At 37.8% G+C, this 18,240-nt stretch overlaps 1 protein-coding gene across 1 annotated transcript; it reads right to left on the reverse strand.

Moving 5' to 3' along the window:
* Positions 1–4,440: 4,440 nt before the first annotated feature.
* On the reverse strand, positions 4,441–6,471 carry LOC109243489 (cytochrome P450 CYP736A12-like). Its single transcript, XM_019410433.1, has 2 exons — positions 5,563–6,471; positions 4,441–5,287 (listed from the first exon to the last, which is right to left on the reverse strand). Exons 1-2 carry the CDS (start codon positions 6,433–6,435, stop codon positions 4,676–4,678), a joined length of 1,485 nt encoding a protein of 494 aa, XP_019265978.1. The 5' UTR covers positions 6,436–6,471; the 3' UTR covers positions 4,441–4,675.
* Positions 6,472–18,240: the final 11,769 nt, after the last annotated feature.

Consider the following 18,240-nt stretch of genomic DNA (forward strand, 5'->3'; position numbering starts at 1 on the left):
GGCTGAGCTATTCTCCTGCCTCGGCCTCTGGCACGACCTCGGCCTAGACCTCTGCCCCTCGTAAGAGCTGCCACTAGGGGATCTGGTTGTTGCTCGACTGAAGATGCAGTACGTGTTCTCGCCATCTGTGAGAGAACAAGAATAGAAGAGTTCAATTAGCAATGAGAGAACCAAAATCGCACGATAGAGAAGAATAAAAGTGAAATTTGTTCCAAAACTTCATAGCCTCTGGAAGATAAGTACAGACGTCTCCGTACCGATCCTCCAGACTTTACTAAGCCTGCTCGTGAATTCTGAGACCTAGGCAACCTAGTGCTCTGATACCAACTTGTCACGATCCGGAATTCCCACCTTCAGGACCGTGATAGCGCCTAACACTTCAGTTGCTAGGCAAGCCAACATTAGAGAACCGTTAAGCCAATATTTATTCAATCTCAATAAACAAAGAAAATCAAGCCAAAACTGAAATAGAACCAATTGGAATAACATAAATTCCCATTAGCTACTAAAATACGGATCTGGAGTCACAACTCACGAGCTTCTAGAATTTACTACAAATAGAGTTTGAAAGAAGTACAACTATTTTGAAAGAAATGAAACAGTAAAATAAGAAAATAGAAGGGGACTTCAAGGTCTGTGAACGTCAGTAGTTCTACCTCGAGTCTCTAAAGCTAGTCCAAGCTGCTCCACCCTTCATGCATTAACTCTCATAACATGACACGGCATCACCCTCCGTGCATTAACACTTACAATACGGTACGACATCACCCTTCGTGTATTAACACTCATAAACGGCACGTCACCCTTCGTGCATTAACACTCTCCCTTACTATATAACAAAGAACAAGTAACAACATGGAGATAGAATAACAGTAACAAGCCTTACTTCAACAATGGTTCCAAAATACTAAAACCCAACTTTGAATCAATACTCAATTACCACCAGAAATCCGTAAACATGATAAAAATGTTCAATTTAACAAATAACTAGTCTAAGCATGGATAACGTGATCAAAGTAAGCAAATATTGCAAGAAACAAGTCTTAACCCCATGCTTTAACCCGACAATAATGCATAAGTACTCGTCACCTCACATATACCTTGTACCCCAACATCTAAACATGTAGCAAATAGACAAACAAATCATATTACCTCAAGTGAAGGTTAACTACGACACTTACCTCGCTCCAAAGACCAAACTCAAAGCTCAACCACATCTTTGCCTTTCAAACAAGCCTCCGAACCAATAGAATCTAGCAAATTACTAACCAAACGATTCAAATTAAACCATAGGAACTACCCACGATTGTGAAGAATCCAATATAGGTCATTATTGAAAAAAGTCAACAAATGTCAACAACCGGGCCCGCTTGGTCCAAACCCGAAATTCGAACCAAAATCCGATTACCCATTCACACCCGAGCCCGGTTATGTAGTTTGCTTTAGATTCCAACCTCAATTTGAGGTCTAAATCCCCATTTTATAAAGATACCTATTTCTACCGAAACCCCCAATTTTTACCATGAAAACACAAGATTTTAGGTTGAAATCTTAGGAAAACTAGTGAAAGATTGAAAGAAACTACTTTAGGATCACTTACCAATGATCTGGGGAAGAAAAGTCCTTTGAAAAATCACCTCGAGGGTTTCTAAGTTTGAAAAGTTGAGAGAATCAGCAAAATCCCGTCTAACTTTCATTTTGATCAGTTGCAGATGTCCCATTTTCCACCCGAGGTTCGCAAATGCGAAGAAACCATCGCAAATGCAAAGTCTTTCCCCTCTATTCTTTCTTCGCAAATGCGAACTCTGACCATCTGCAATTGCGACCATTTGATCGCAATTGCGATCACTGCCTGCCCGGCCCTACTTCGGAAATGCGAAGTTTTGTTTGCAAATGTGAACTCTAGCCTCCCCAGCTACTCTTCTCAAATGCGATGAGTAGCTCGCAAATGCGAATCCATCAGTGGTCGCAAATGCGAAGCCTGACCCGCAATTATGAAGTCTGATGCCTGCAACAAAACGGAAGCACACCAGCAATGTTTTAAGTCCAAATTTCACTCCGTAGCCTATTCGAAACTCACCCGAGCCCTTGGGGCTCTAAACCATAAGTGCACACAAGTCTAAAAACATCATACAAACATGCTCGCGCGATCAAATTGCAAATAACACCTAAAACTACGAATTGAACACCAAATCAAATGAAATTCTCAAGAAAACTTTGAGACTTCTATTTTCACAACCGGACATCCGAATCACATCAAACCAACTTCGTTTCTCACTGAATTTGATACACAAGTCATAAATATAGTATTGGACCTATACCGGATTCCGAACCCAAAATGCAGACCCGATATTCACAAGTCAACCGTTGGTCAAACATTTCAAATTCATTAAGCCTTTAACTTTCAAATTTCAACAAAGTCCGATAACTAGGTCTGGGAACTTTCGAATTCGATTCCTAGAATATGCCCAAGTCTCAAATCACGATATGGACACACTGGGACCGTCAAGACACGAATCCGACTCCGTTTGCTCAAAACGTTGAAAGAAGACAACTCAAATGGTTTTCAAGGCAAAATTTTCATATTTTCTTAGTCTTTAACATAAAAGCTTTCTGGAAACACGCCCGGACTGTGCACGCAAATCGAGAAGGACTAAAATGAGATATTTAAGGCTTCAAAGCACAAAATTGAATTCTAAAACATAAGATGACCTATCGGGTCATCACGATTGCAAAAACGGTAACCGAAAGAAAGAACGAACCTTGAATGAGCAATAATTTCATGTAAAGGATCTCTTCGACGGAAATGATAACGACATACATACCGCAAAATTTAATAGCAATATTTCCCCGCTAATATAGACAAGATTAACAGAGAAACTAAAGCATGCACCGTATGAAAAGTAGGTAACGCTTGGGCTGTTTGCAAACATTATTAATTTCTAAATAGGTGTATGAAATATTGGCTTTCTTTTTTTATGCATTAGATTTTTTATATGTTATTACATAGGAAATTTGGATTTTTAAGAAGACAAATTGCTAGGGAGTCGTTGTGGCTTTTAGTTTTATTTTTATTTTTTTATAAATTATAGTAGTAAATAGGTTTTTAACATAAGAGGGGTATAAAAGTAATTTAACCTTTTAAGTTAGGGCTTCATTCTTTTAATATAGTATAGATAGATAGATATGGATATATTACTTTTTATATTGATAGAGTGTATATGCTAATGTAATTGAGTGATAACACCTTTAGAAGGGGTAAATAAATTTATAATGTAGTATAGATAGGTAAATGTTCTTTTTAAAAAGTTCATTATGCAACACATTTTTAGTGTGTAATATTGATAGGTAACTATTTTTTTTAAATACATTTTGCTCCCACTAGGCATTACCGACTAGGACTTATTATTATTCTTACATTTACATGAATGGTGTTTGTTAAGAGTTCTTTTTACTTAGTCAAACCCGTTGTTGTTGGATAAGTGTTAGATTTAGAAAACTTTTTACTTTTAAATATCACGTTTGTCTTAAAAGAGGATTATTTATTGTTAGAATGAAATAGGTCTTAGTAAAGCAGAATATGTAGTGGATTTATATGGTCCCCTCGACTATGTCAGGATTTAGGCATAATTTGTTGATTGAGTACTTTCATATTTCCCTCTATTACCGTTGAGAGAAACATATTTTCACAACTTCATAAGGAACTAATTAATTAATGTTATTTCCTAGTTTAAATATTACATGTCCCTTTTCCTATCGTCTAGTATTATTTTTGTTAAATTCTTTTTGGGAGACAAGGGAATTAAGGTTCTGTAAATGACTATAAGAGGCAGCGTGTCATCATTTCAAGTATTACTTGTATCACAATTTTATACATACATCGTTTGCTGGTGAAGGATCCGACAGTTGAGTGAAGAATTGGGCTTCTACTTTTTGTCGTATAACAATTCGAACATCAGTCCTTGTTCTAGGATGACTGATGACATCATTAGTTACTTATTTAGAACCACAACCGTCACAAGCATATTTTAGTGCCAAATGAATTCAAGTGGAACAGATAGAGAATTATAATATTGCTTAGAAAATCTCAGTGATGATTCATCATTTTCAACCTTATTAGGAGTACTCAAGATGCTGTTTTGGCAGATAAGCATGAGGCCATCAAATAATTTGTAAAATAATGAAAATTTATACACACACACATTCCTCTTACATTAAAAAAAAAAAAAAAAAATCCCTTCAGTCAAAAATATTAATCTTTTTGCAACTGAATTTGTTCTAGAATATTTTACGTCTACAAGAAAGATTTATTATTTTTCTCAAAATTCACCTTATTTATAATGAGAGATAAAAGATAAATTAGACAAACACCCTTATTAGTAAGTTTATTACTATATATTTTCTTAAGAAATATGCAAACATCTTAGAAAAACATACAACAATATGGACCAAAAGCAAAAGTAACTCTCTTCAACTTGCTCATGGCTAGATCGATCAGTTTCAAATCAAATAGGAAGAGCTAGAAGATTCCACCTCTGGAATATATTTATTAGAAGTAACGAAAATGATAACATATTTATTCTAGTTTTTCCTGTACTATTACAAGTAAACACATAAAAGTTAATCAAAACACTCAAGGTGCTTTATAAGATGTACCAAAATTTATTTCCCAAAATCAGTTGTGTAGCCTATAAGTAGGAATAGCCACCAAATGGTTGGCTCTACCAGTCACAATACCAAATTTCTCAGTCATGTCCAAATCCTTAGGCTGCATTTCATTTGGGAGTTTCCAATCAAAGCAGTGAACTAATTGCGCGACGACCAAACGTACAATAATCAACGCCAAATGCATCCCAGGACAACTTCTTCTTCCAGAGCCAAATGGTAAAAGTTGAAAGTCACGTCCACGAACGTCTATGTTACTTTCAAGAAACCTCTCCGGTAAAAATTTGTCAGCCTCAGTCCAAACATTAGGATCCATATGAATTGAATATGAATTGACAATAACTTGTGATCCTTTTTGTATGTAGAAATCATCTACTATACAGTCTTCCATTGCTTCATGAAGTAGTAATGGTGCTGCAGCATGTAACCTAAATGACTCCTTGAATACCATGTTTAAGTATTTCAAATTGTCTAAGTCTGATTCTTCCACCATTCTGTTTAAGCCAACTACTTCTTCTAACTCTTTTTGGAGTTTTTCCATTACATTAGGATTCTTGAGAAGTTCGGAGAGCATCCACTCCACTGAAGTTGATGATGTATCTATTGATGCTACAAGCATGTCCTGAATAAAAAAAATTATTTGCATTAAACATGTTTTGCCAATGTTTCTACCAAGTCCGGATAAAGGAGTAGAGTTGAAGTAAGTTGCTGTTTGCGTTGAAAATAATTTAATTATGACGAAAAATCTAGAGATATAAAAGATTCATACAACTGACTCCAATATAATTAATGTGGCAATTGAGGTTCTGTTGATTGATTGTTGACCGTTACACGAGTTAAGTTGACTAAAAATAGTGCTATAGTACTGTTTAAATTTCAGATTGGGAATGAACGTACCAGCAGGACAGCTTTGACATGGCGACGATCAAACTGAAACTCTGCTTCTCCAGATTGCATAATGGACATCATTGTATCTACAAAATCCTTAGTTTTCTTCTGGTCTGTAGTCTGGGCATGTTCATCAATAATCTTCTCAACAAATTCATCAAATACCTTAGAAATATCCTTCATACGACGCGTAAGTCCTTGGATGTCGATAACACCAAAAAAAGGGAAATAATCACCAAGATTTGGTGTTGCAGCTAAATGTGTAACTTCTTGAACTAAAGATTTAAAACCTCTTTTGTCCAAATCCTCATCCATAAACTTTTTTCCAAAAACCATTAAGCAACTCAAGTTAGCACTCAATGATGAAACCTTAGCACTAAGATCAACAACACCATCTTGAGCTGATGGTTTAATTGATTTGATCATAAGGGCAACTTCTTCACTTCTCGTCGATCGATACGAGTTAATCTTGTGATTACTCAACAAGTGAACTGTGCATAATTTTCTCATGTTACGCCAGTAAGCTCCATACTTAGAAAAAATCAAATTCCTTTGGCCATAAGAGATGTATTGAGCTGTCTCATTATGAGGTCTACTAGCAAAGACATGATCATATGTTTTGAGGATTTTTTCAGCTGATTCAGGAGAAGATATAACATAAGTTGGTACTAATCCTAATTTAAGGTACATAATAGGACCATGTTTTTTGGATAATTTGTAGAAATCTTGGGTTGGATTTTCACCTAAAAGATGGAGATGTCCTAATATAGGAATCCCTTTTGGACCAGGAGGAAGTTTCTTCTTGTTCTTGATATTTAGTAACTTATGGAAGATGGATAATACAATAAGAGCAAAAATCACTGCTGCCCACATAAAAGCCATGGCCAATAGGACAATATTTGCTAGTATTTTGTATGATTATGGGATAGATAATTATGAAAGTAGCAGCAGAGAGCACATATTTATATAAGAAAAATATTATGTAGACGCACGGCCGCCATTCTTACCAAGTATTCACCTACTATTTGATTATGGAAAAGGCAAATTCCATCTTTTACTAGTATACGTAATTTTTCTTGGTGAACTATTTTAATCGTGTCAAAACACTATTGTTATTTTGAGTGATTTGTCATTAAAACAATTGCTCATATAAGGCAACTGATCTTTTATGAAAAGTCTGATAGTCTGCCCAACGTGTTCCCTTCTACAGAAATATTTGCCCAAATGTTGAAAAAGATGTAGTCAAGATGAAGATNNGGGGGAGATGAAGATCTTTAACATGGAAAAGTAATAAAGTAATAAGGTTATTATAAAATGAGAGATGTTGGATATATAGGGAGAGAAGTCTTAAGTCTTGGCGATACGTTGTAAAGTCAAGTTGGCCTAGGTTCAAAACAAGCGATATCACTAGTGAATTGTACATCAAATTCCACTATGTACGTAACTTTAGGTGATGGTAGGGCAAACCTCAATATTTAATTGAGGTTAGGCGAACTTCCTGCCTTTTAGATGATGGTGGGGCAAACAATGAGGATATTGAGTCCTTAAAGGGGGTTATGTAATAATATATACACAAGCAAACTCTACATCGTCAAACACGGGAGACATGTTAGGTAATAAAACAAGTCTTAGACCTTGTGTTTTAAAGTTGTGAGATCTCGGGACAAAGCTATCAATCACTAAAAGAGTTAAGCTATTACCATTGTATAAAAATGTATAGATGTAATATGTTAGGATTAGAAAGGGAATATTTATTTTCGTGAAGAGGATATCTTGACCTAATTGGATGTCGGTTTTACTATTCTTAAAAGAATAGAGCTAGCTTCAATAAGTAGTGGCCACTTATGCTGTCACAAGTGACGTTGTTTCCTCTTTTCGTTTTATGGTTAAAATATTTAACCGTTAGTATGAAACATTATCATTTCTAGGTGAAATTCCATGTGTATGACTGAAAAGAGTTTCGCTGTTATGGATTAAGAAGCTTCATATTTTATTGCTGCATTATTTAATTTATTAAGGGATATTGAATCGTAACCTACGTTATCCATGGAGAATACAGGTTGAAATTATTATTCGTTAAGGCAGTGATCATTCCTACTTAGATTTCAAATTAATGTTGTTTCTATGCGACTATGCCCAAGTAGGATATGATGTGTTCACGTATTATGCAAGCTAAGTGGACAAACCATTCAATCGAAGAGTAAACACTTACGACGCACACACGTTTATATCAAACTGTACTAATCATTGTTAACTAAAAATTAAAAATGAAAATGTACTTTAATTAATTATAGTTTAGTGGTAATAATGTATGTGAACAGAAACAGAGATTTGAAACTCTTATAGGTTCCGAAATATAGTCAATTTAAATCAATGGGTTCTAAATTAATAATTTATACATCGCATATTCAATAAATTTTTCAAAATAAATATAATATTTGAATCAAAACTATTGAGTTCGATCGAACTTGTAACTTACACTTTAACTCTGCTCCTGTATATAACTCATATATCATACATTTATTCAGCTGGTGTGTAACGACCCGACCGGTCGTTTTGAGTAATTGCACTTCGCTCGGTTGCTTGAGGGTATGAGTAGCTCCGTATGATATATTATGACATATGTGAATCGTAGTTTTGGTTTTCAGGTTATTCGGAAATGATTTAGAAAAATAATTTTTTGCTAGAAGCTTTAAATTTTAAAGGTTTGACCAAGTTTGTCTTTTTAGAATTTGACATCGGATTAGATTTCTAATGGTTTTATTAGCTCCGTTGGGTGATTTTGGACTTAGGAGCGCGTCTGGATCGTGATTTGGAGGTCCGTAGTGGAATAATTGGCTTAAAATGGCGAATGTTAGAATTTTTGAAAGTTTGACGGGGAGTGGACTTTTTTATATCGAGGTCGGATTCCGATTCCGAAAGTTGGATAAGGTCCGTAATGTCAAATGTGACTTGTGTGCAAAATTTAAGGTCAATCGGAGGTGATTTGATAGGTTTCGGCATCGATTGTGAAAGTTTGAAGTTTCAAAGTTCATCGAGGTGTAATTCGCCGTTTTTATGTTGTTATGTGTGTTTTGAAGCCTCGAGTAGGTCCATGTCATGTTGTGGGATTTATTGGTATGTTTGGACGTGGTCCCGAGGGGCTCGAGCGTGTTTCAAATTGATTCCGGGCTAGTTTTCCTTCACTTTGCACTGCTGATATCTGGTCTCTCAGACCTTCATCGCGTTCGTGAGGCAAGTGCCGCGAACGCGTAGTGTATTTTAATGGCAGTGGCATTTTCTTCATCCCTCGCGAATATTGATCCGCGTTCGCAAAGAGTTGGGGCCAGTCTCCTTCGCGTTTGTGTATGAGAGGTCGCGTTCGCGTAGAGTTGAGCTGGGAGCTAGAGCTGGAGGATCTTACTTCATCGCGTTCGCGAGGATCGTGCCGCGTTAGCGTAGTTTTGTCTCAAGTGTGTATCGCGTTCGCGAGTCTTGTGCTACGAACGCGTAGAGAATTTTTGGCAGCTGGTATTTTTATTCATCGCGAATGCGATGGTTGTTCCGAGTTCGCATAAGAGGAGGCCTGGGCAGGTTATAAGTACTCTATTTCGAGGGTTTTGGCCATTTTTGCATTTTTGGAGCTTTGGAGCTCGAATTGAGGCGATTCTTGAAGCAATTTTCACCATATGAATTGGGGTAAGTGTTCTCTACTCGGTTTTGGTTATATTCAATGAATCTATCTTCGATTTTAGCTTTTGGTTGATGAATTTTGTAGAGGAAATTGGGGGTTTTGGCCTAAAGTTTCATAATTTGAATTTTTGAGTTTTGAACACCAATTCAGAGTCACATTTGAGTGAAACTAGTATGGTGGACTCGTAATTGAATGGGTTGTCGGATTTTGTGAGTTTTGTCGAGTATCGAGGCATGGGTACGGGTGTGATTTTTGGCCGGATTTGGGATTTGATGTAGGATTCGATCTTTAGCATTTGTAATTATTTCCTTGGGCTTCATATGATGTATTTGAGTTGTTTGGGCTTTATATATATACCTGGAGATTGATCTTCTCCATGAAGCCGGAATAGCTTTTCCTCGGTACTGGGTAACTTATAGTCTATGTTGTATATGTTCCGGGATGGATTTCCCTGGGCCGTATGGGTCATATACAGTACCGAGTGGTTGAGTATGATGACTGGAAAGCGTGATGCACTGAGGTTGAGTATTCTGAGAGTGTGAGTATATTATTCATCTCTGGGATACATGGCATTGGCATGCGTAGAGACGCATTTCCTCATGATGTACGATATCAAATTATTCATGATTTTTTCTCACACATTGATATGTGAGTATAGAGTGGTATTTCACACTTTTTATTTGGAAAGGTAATGAAATATTTTTATTTATTGCGGGAAGGATTTTCAGGAAAAACTATAGTTTTCAATCTATCTCAAAATTTTTTGATGATTTCGATAAAGGATTTGGGTTTTCACTGATATTCTTGAGAAGCAGAACTATTTTTAGAAAACTGTGCAAAAGCTAATCGTTTATATCTTTGAGATTATTTCCTTGTATATTGCTCTACGTTTTATGAGCTGCTGTTGGGTATTTGTGTTGGACCTGACCTATGTGCCAGCTCGTCACTGCTTTTAACCTGAGGTTAGGTTTGTTACTTTTTGAGTACATAGGGTCGATTGTACTCATACTACACTTCCAGCACATTGCATGGAGATTTCGGATGTCGATGTTGTTAAGTTCGATGGGAGATGAATTGGAAGATGAACCTGCGTCCCTGCCGTAGATGCCTCTTGTTCATGGTAGCCTTAGAAATATTAAAACTCTGTTTATTTATTTTTCAAACAGATAATGTATTTAATAATTATCAGCTTTGTCAACTCTATTCTTAGAAGCTCATAATTTATACGACGAGTCCTTGGGAAATGTAATAGATCCTGATGATTTATCTTGTTTAATTGACTTATTAGCATTATCGAAATTGGATAGTTATTAGTTGGCTTACCCAGCGGGTTGGGTTAGGTGCCATCACAACTAGTGGATTTTGGGTCGTGGCAGATTGGTATCAGAGCTCTAGGTTCATAGGTTCTACAAGTCATGAGCAAGTGTCTAGTAGAGTCATGCGGATCGGTGTGATGACGTCTATACCCATCTTCGAGAGGATACAGGACATTTAGGATATACTTCCCTTTTTCTTCCTTATTGTGCAGCATCGATTCAGCTTGAAGTATAACTCTTTGAATTCCTTCCACGCATTCGTATGCGCACATGAGTGCTCGGTATCAGCTGTGCATCGATGACTTATGATTCCCTGGATGAAGTGCGAGATGTGATTTCTGTGTGTTGATGATGGGCCACTATGGAGGACTTAAGGCCGGGTTTTGACTGTAGCTTGAGCTCAGAGATTTTGATTGTGTGAACACGTGCTTTTGGATTTATATGTCCGATAAAGTTCGTATTAGTAGAATTTGTGGCTGGATGGCTACGTGATGAGTATGATGTGACTCAAAGATGTGTTCATATGGGCTGAATTTGATTAGAAGAGTTTTCTTGTAATGTAAAGAGGACTACTGGATGCTTGATTTCTACCTTAATGTTATGTATTGTATCGAGTTATGAGCATATTAGAGGATCTTTCATGTTTTAATTGCGGAACGAATTCGATACTCATGTCTTGTATGTGAGTTCAGAATCGGGAAGATTAAGTGATTGCGTAGTATTTGTGATTGTGGAAGGGTATGGAAAGATGTCAGTTTGAGGCTAAGCAGGTAGGTTATCTCATGCGAGGTGTCCTGAGGTTGTGTGGTCTCTATGTGTTGTCGCGAGTTCTTTTTTACCAGTGAATTATATGTGTTGCAACTTGAGTTTGGATCGCTTAGGAGAGTTGGCTTGACTGTTACAAGGGCGAATGCGAGATTTGCAGATGAATTGAGATGCTAGATGGTTTGTGTTACATGAGCTTATGGAGGATTTAGTATAATCTCACCGTGGTATTATGGCTGTAATAAAGTATGGGCATTATGAGTTATGGTGTGTTTTGATCTATGGCTTTGAGCCAAGTGGGGGAGTCGGCTATTGATAAGTTGATTATACGGTTATGTGTTGTATTGGGTACGGTTTAAGGTATACTTGCGAATGAGTTATGTTCTATAGAGGGTGAGATCGAGGATGACTTAAGTAAAGGAATTTCTGGGTACAGGTTGTATTAGGCTTTATGAGTATATGAGAATCACGGAACTATTTGAGTTGTTATTGGTGAAGGATGTAATGTGCATGGAGCAAAAATTTATCTGGTTGCATTAATGTGGGTTACTTCCTTGGGTGTTGGAGTGTTAATGGGGCATAGGTCGTTCGGTCTGTTTGATCAGTCTAATTGAGATTTGAGCAGAATGGATGATTCTGGAGAATGGTCCTAATGAATTCAAGATATATATGTAGCAATTGAGAATTTTTCAGGATTTGTATATGGCCAGAAGCCGAGATTTACATTGGATGGTGTCAAGACTCGCAGTATTTCTATATCATTTTGGATTCTACATTCAGTATCAGGAAGGTAAAAAGGAACAGCTTTAAATTCACAGAAGGTCTTTTCAGAAAGGGTATTTCAGTTGTGGTACTTTTGGGGTGCTTGAGAGAGCATTCAACGGCTTATGAGCCTTAGGGCAGTGTGGTTTTATGCCAGGGTCTCGTGTGGTGAGTCTTGGTTGAGGATTGTGGTATTATGGTGAGGAGAAGTATCAATTTGAAGGTAATTCAAAAGGAACTCGGAGAAATAGAACAACTTGGTAGTTGGCGGGATCAACATGGTAATGGATATGATCGGTTCTTTGGGTGCTTATGATGTGGTGAGTTTCTACAGGTGTTTCGTGGGAAAGCTCTTGGGCTGTTGGTGACCTGCGTGGCTTGGTTAAGTTAGAGAGATTTAGTGCTGATGGCTTAATTGTGTGCAAATGGGTTTCGAAGAGATCTCAATAGTTTCTACCACGGTTCAAGGAGTATATTTTCTACTGGAGTGAGGAGCATGTGATGTATAGTGATTTTCTCCAGATGAAATCAAATAGAAAGTTCTTGGCTAAATGAGTGAGTAGTTGCTTGTGACTCGGAGTGGATTACAATGTTCTCATATTTTTTGTAATATGGCATGGTATATGCGGTGTGTTGTGTAGGATCGATATTTGCACGTGTAAGGTCACGGTTCAGTTTTGAAGGGAAGGTCATGAGTCCTTAGGCAACATGGACAATTTCAAATGACTAGGTAAATAATATTACTATCTGGCATGGCTTGATGAGATTATACATTTCAGAAGGGGCAATGTGTTTTATTTATGGATACTTCATTGGTATTGCGGCAATCTCTTGTTAGATCGATTGTTGGTGTTCAAATTTTGCTTTGTGGCACAGAAAAATTATAGAAGTATTCCTCGTGGGATAATCGTGTATTGGAGGAGTATTAGACATTCAAGCGGTGGAGTTGAGATCACATATGGTGATTCATATGTTCTATAAATTTTGAGACTGGGAGTTCTCGTGAGTAGATTATTTCGTGGTTGTGGACTGTGAGAATGTAGCCAAGGTTAGTCAGAGGCTAGTATGTGTTATGATTCAGTCATTGTGAACTTTCGGAGGGTTATTTATCTATTGTGGGTGACCAGAGTTGATTTGGGGTCCATTGGTAGGCCCAATTAGGATGTGTATTCTACACCGAGTCGGATTGGTTGGCTCCATATTGATATTGATGAGAGATGTGCCATTCGGTTATTGTTGAGCTTATTCGTGTTCTGAAATAATCTGTGAGTTGCTCTTCTATTCTACGAGGAGTTGTGAATTGTGGGTTATAAGCACACATGGTGCTGTTCTATTTGAGCTTTTAGCAAAAATATGAGAAATATGAGTATTTGGGTATTGCATGATTGATTGCGCGTTGGCTATGTTCTTTGCGGATTGTGGCATTGTGTTATTTGCTCTCCGTGGTTATGGTAATGCACTTTGGGTACTTAATGTCAAATTTCGAGTGGTTATGGATTTTGAGCAGGGTGGCTTTAGGTATATAATATGGACCAGCATTTGGGTGGGGTCACACATTATGGCGGAGTTATATAGAGGTATAATCCTTGTGTTAGATTCGTGTGTTTTGGTTCTGGGGTGTGTGATGGGTTCTTAGCATTGCGTTGTGGTGATACCATTGAGCTTGCGAGACAACTATCTTGTTTGATGTTATTTTCCATGTTTGAGTACATTTGGAGTGTTGCTTATTGGTGTACGAATTGCACATGTTGTGGCTTTAGGTTGTATTGATGTGTCATGTCACCGGAGTGGTCGTGTTGGATGAGATGAGGTTACTGGGCCTAGAATGGATACTATCGGAATTGATTACAGCATGGTTGGAAGAATATTGTTGCTGATCGGCTTAGAAATTTTCTATGGTTCCTATCGAAGGAGAGAAAGTTCCACAAGTTGTTGATCTGACGAATGGTTATGAGTTTCTGCGCGTTTCTTTCATCATTGGCAATATATGAAGGTGTTAGAAGGAGACTTTGTTTGATAAGAGGTTTATTACCGGCATTAGGTTGTTTTGAGCAGCTACTGTGATTAAAATTATTGCTATGAGTGTTTGAGTTATGTGGTATATCAGGTGATTTCATCATGGGTTATGGAAATGGCTTGATACAACTTGTTTAGACTGATACAGTGTGTAGATGCGAGATTCTGATCTTATAGAAAATTTCGGAAGTGAAAATTTTGGTTCTAATTTTTATGGGCTAGGTTAAATTATGAAATTTCAGTTATGTTATGTTATCAAACCTATATGGGATAGGGTGACGTGAGATCATCCTTGGGGTATGTACATGATAAGGTTACACTTCGGTTTGATGGCTTTGGAACTACTTAGGGCACGTTCGAGGACGAACATATGTTTAAGTCGGGGAGGATGTAACGACTCGACCGGTCGTTTTGAGTAATTGCACTTCGGTCGGTTTCTTGAGGGCATGAGTAGCTCTGTATGATGTATTATGACTTATGTGAATCGACGGTTTTGGTTTTCAGGTTATTCGAAATTGATTTAGAAGAATAATTTTCTGCTAGAATCATTAAATTAGTAAGGTTTGACCAAGTTTGACTTTTTAGAATTTGACCTTGAATTGGATTTATGATGGTTCTGTTAGCTCTGTTGGGTGATTTTGGACTTAGTAGCAATCCGGATCGTGATTTGGAGGTCCGTGGTGGAATTTGGCTTGAAATGGCGAAAGTTGGAATTTTGAAAAGTTTGACCAGGAGTGGACTTTTTGATATCGGGTTCGGATTCCGATTTCGAAAGTTGGATAAGGTTCGTAATGTCAAATGTATCTTGTGTGCAAAATTTGAGGTCAAACGGACATGATTTGATTGGTTTCCCAATCGGTTGTGAAAGTTTGAAGTTTCAAAGTTCATTTATTTCGAATTGAGGTGTGATTCTTCATTTCAATGTTGTAATGTGTGTTTTGAGGCCTCGAGTAGGCTGTGTCATGTTATGGGACTTACTGGTATGTTTGGACGTGGTCCCGAGGGGCTCGGGCGTGTTTCTGATTGATTCCGGGCTAGTTTTCCTTCATTTTGCACTGCTACATTCTGCTGATATCTGGTGTCTCAGACCATCATCGTGTTCGCGAGGCATGTGTCGCGAACGCGTAGTGTATTTTGATGGCTGTGGCATTTTCTTCATCGCGTTCGGGAATATTGGTCTGTGTTCGTGAAGAGTTGGGGCCAGTCTTCTTCGCGTTTGCGTAGAGTTGAGCTGGGAGCTGGAGCTGGAGGATCTTTCTTCATCGCGTTCACAAGGCTCTTTCCGCGTTCGCGTAGTTTTATCTCCAGTGTTTATCGCGTTCCCGAGGCTTATGCCGCGAACGCATAGAGCATTTTGGTGGTTGACAATTTTTGTTTATCACGAACGCGATGGTTATCCCGCGTTCGCGAAAAAGGATGTCTGGGCAGAAGTATAAAGTACTCTATTTCGAGGGGTTCGTCCATTTTTTCTATTTTGGAGCTATGGAGCTCGGATTGAGGCGACTCTTGAAGCAATTTTTATCATATAAATTGGGGTAAGTGTTGTCTACTCGGTCTTGGTTATATTTCATGAATCTATCTTAGATTTTAACTCTTGGTTGATGAATTTAAAGAGGAAATTGGGGGTTTTGGCCTAATGTTTCATGATATGAATTTTTCAGTTTTGAACACCGATTAGGAGTCGAATTTGAGTGAAACTAGTATGGTTGGACTCATAATTGAATGGGTTGTCGGATTTTGTGAGTTTTGTCGAGTATCGAGGCTTGGGCCCGGGTGTGATTTTTGGTCGGATTTGGGATTTGATGTAGGATTCAATCTTTATAATTTGTAATTGTTTCCTTGGGCTTCATCTGATGTATTTGAGTTGTTTTGGCTAGCTTTGAGCCGTTCGGAGGTCACAACGTGCGTGATAGCATTCTTGGAGCATTGCTTGGGTTGCTCGACATCTATAATTGGCTTGTTTAAGATAAGTAACTCTTCTAAACTTAGTGTTGAGGGTATAAAATCCCGAATTTATGTGTGTTGTGATTGGTGTGTAGATGACGCACATGCTAGGTGACGGGCGTGTGGGCGTGCACCTTGTGAGTTGTGACTGTTGTTTTCAGGGCACTGTTTAGTTGCCCACTTTGTTGACATTTGTATTTTTTACCATGTGATAAAGTAATTGAGTTGTACATCATGCTAGATATCATGTTTATGATTTATGATGATATTGTTGGGACCCCTAGCGGTTGTTTCTTGCTGTCATCTCATTGATATTTCGTACTCAGTCACATTCATGCATATCATATGTCAATCTCAGTTGTTATTTATTGGTACATCATATAATTGTTCTAGGTAAGTTTTCATGACATTGTGAGCCCGTGGGTGAGACTGGAGAGATTGATGACTGAGTGAGGCCGATAACTTGATTATGAGTGACAGTTATGGGATTGGGCTGCACGCCGCAGCGATTATTGTAATATTGATACTATAGCACGTGAGATATCCGTGCAGCATGTGAGTTTTCCGTGCAAATTATAGCGCTTGGACCGAAGGAGCCTCTCAGGAGTCTACACACCCCCAGTGGGCGCGGTTGATTTTATTCACGGATGGATCTTTTCTTGGTATGGAGATGGACCTTCTCCATGAGGAGGGATTGGCCTGTTTCCTCGGTACTGGAGACTAATGGTCAGTGATGTATATATTCCGGGATGGATCTTCCCTGGGCCGTATGAGCCATATACAGTACCAAGTGGTTGAGCATTTATATATATAACTGGAGATGGATCTTCTCCATGGAGCAGGAATGGCCTTTCCTCAGTACTTGGTGACTTATAGTCAGTGTTGTATATGTTCCGGGATGGATTTTCCTGGGCCGTATGGGCTATATACAGTACTGAGTGGTTGAGTATGACGACTGGAAAGTGTGATGCAGTGAGGCTGAGTACTCTGAGAGTGTGAGTACATGATTCCTCTCTGTGATACATGGCATTGGCATGCATATATGTCATACATGCATAGAGACGCATTTTCTCATGTTGTACGGTATCACATCATTCATGACTTTTTCTCGCACATTGATATGTGGGCATAGAGTGGTATTTCACACTTATTATTTGGAAAGGAAATAAAATATTTTTATTTATTGCGGAAAGGATTTTCAGTAAAAACTACAGTTTTCAAGCTATTCAAAAAATTTCGATGATTTCGATAAAGAATTTGGGTTTCCACTGATATTCTTGAGCAGCGAAACTATTTTCGGAAAATTGTGCAAAAGCTTAACATTTTTACCTCTGAGACTATTTCCTTGTTTATATGCTCTACATTGTATGAACTGTTATTGGGTATTTGTGTTGGACCCGACCTATGTTCCAACTCGTCACTGTTTTTAACCTGAGGTTAGGTTTGTTACTTTTTGAGTACGTGGGGTTGGTTGTACTCATACTACACTTCCTGCACATTACGTCCAGATTTCGGATGCCGATGTTGTTGTGTTCGATGGAAGCTGAATTGGAAGATGTATTTGCGTCCCTGTTATAGCTGCCCCTTGTTCATGGTAGCCTTAGAATATTAAAACTCTGTTTATGTATTTTTCAAACAGAAGATGTATTTACTAATTATCAGCTTTGTCAACTCTATTCTTAGAAGCTCATGATTTGTACTACCAGTCCTTGGAAAATGTAATAGATCCTGATGATTTATCTTGTTTAATTGACTTATTAGCATTATTGAAATTGGTTAGCTATTAGTCGGGGGTTGGATTAGGTGCTATCACAACTAGTGAATTTTAGGTCGTGACATGATGTAAACACCGAATACGTATAAACTTTTACCTTAAGCGAAATCTCATTTGTTAAAGAAAAGAGTCAAAATTAGCACAAGTGTTTCGAGAGAATACATCCAATCATTTTTAATCGGGTAGATGAAGAATGGACAACAAGCAGTATTTCATCCTTGCTTAGATGAAGAATGGACTTTTTTCTCATTTTTTTTGGAAGAGGCTCTATTGTTCTGAAAGAAAGGCGGTACGTGAGCTTAAAAGAAACATAATATACTGACTTTTCTTCCATAACGCTATCTTTCATATTCACAGTGCATGGGAAGATAATTTAGGAAAGGAAAACATTTCTTTTCATATTGTTATAAGTTTTCAATTATTAAAGTATTCTCTCT

This window comes from Nicotiana attenuata, unplaced genomic scaffold (genome assembly GCF_001879085.1).
Source record: "Nicotiana attenuata strain UT unplaced genomic scaffold, NIATTr2, whole genome shotgun sequence".
Taxonomy (NCBI): Eukaryota; Viridiplantae; Streptophyta; class Magnoliopsida; order Solanales; family Solanaceae; genus Nicotiana; species Nicotiana attenuata.

Excerpts from the sequence above, each read along its gene's own strand:
- LOC109243489 (XM_019410433.1), bottom strand. The coding sequence starts at position 6,435 with ATGGCTTTTATGTGGGCAGCAGTGATTTTTGCTCTTATTGTATTATCC. Across the intron at positions 5,288-5,562 it reads ATGTCAAAGCTGTCCTGCTG|GACATGCTTGTAGCATCAAT; the intron begins GTACGTTCATTC and ends TTTTTTATTCAG.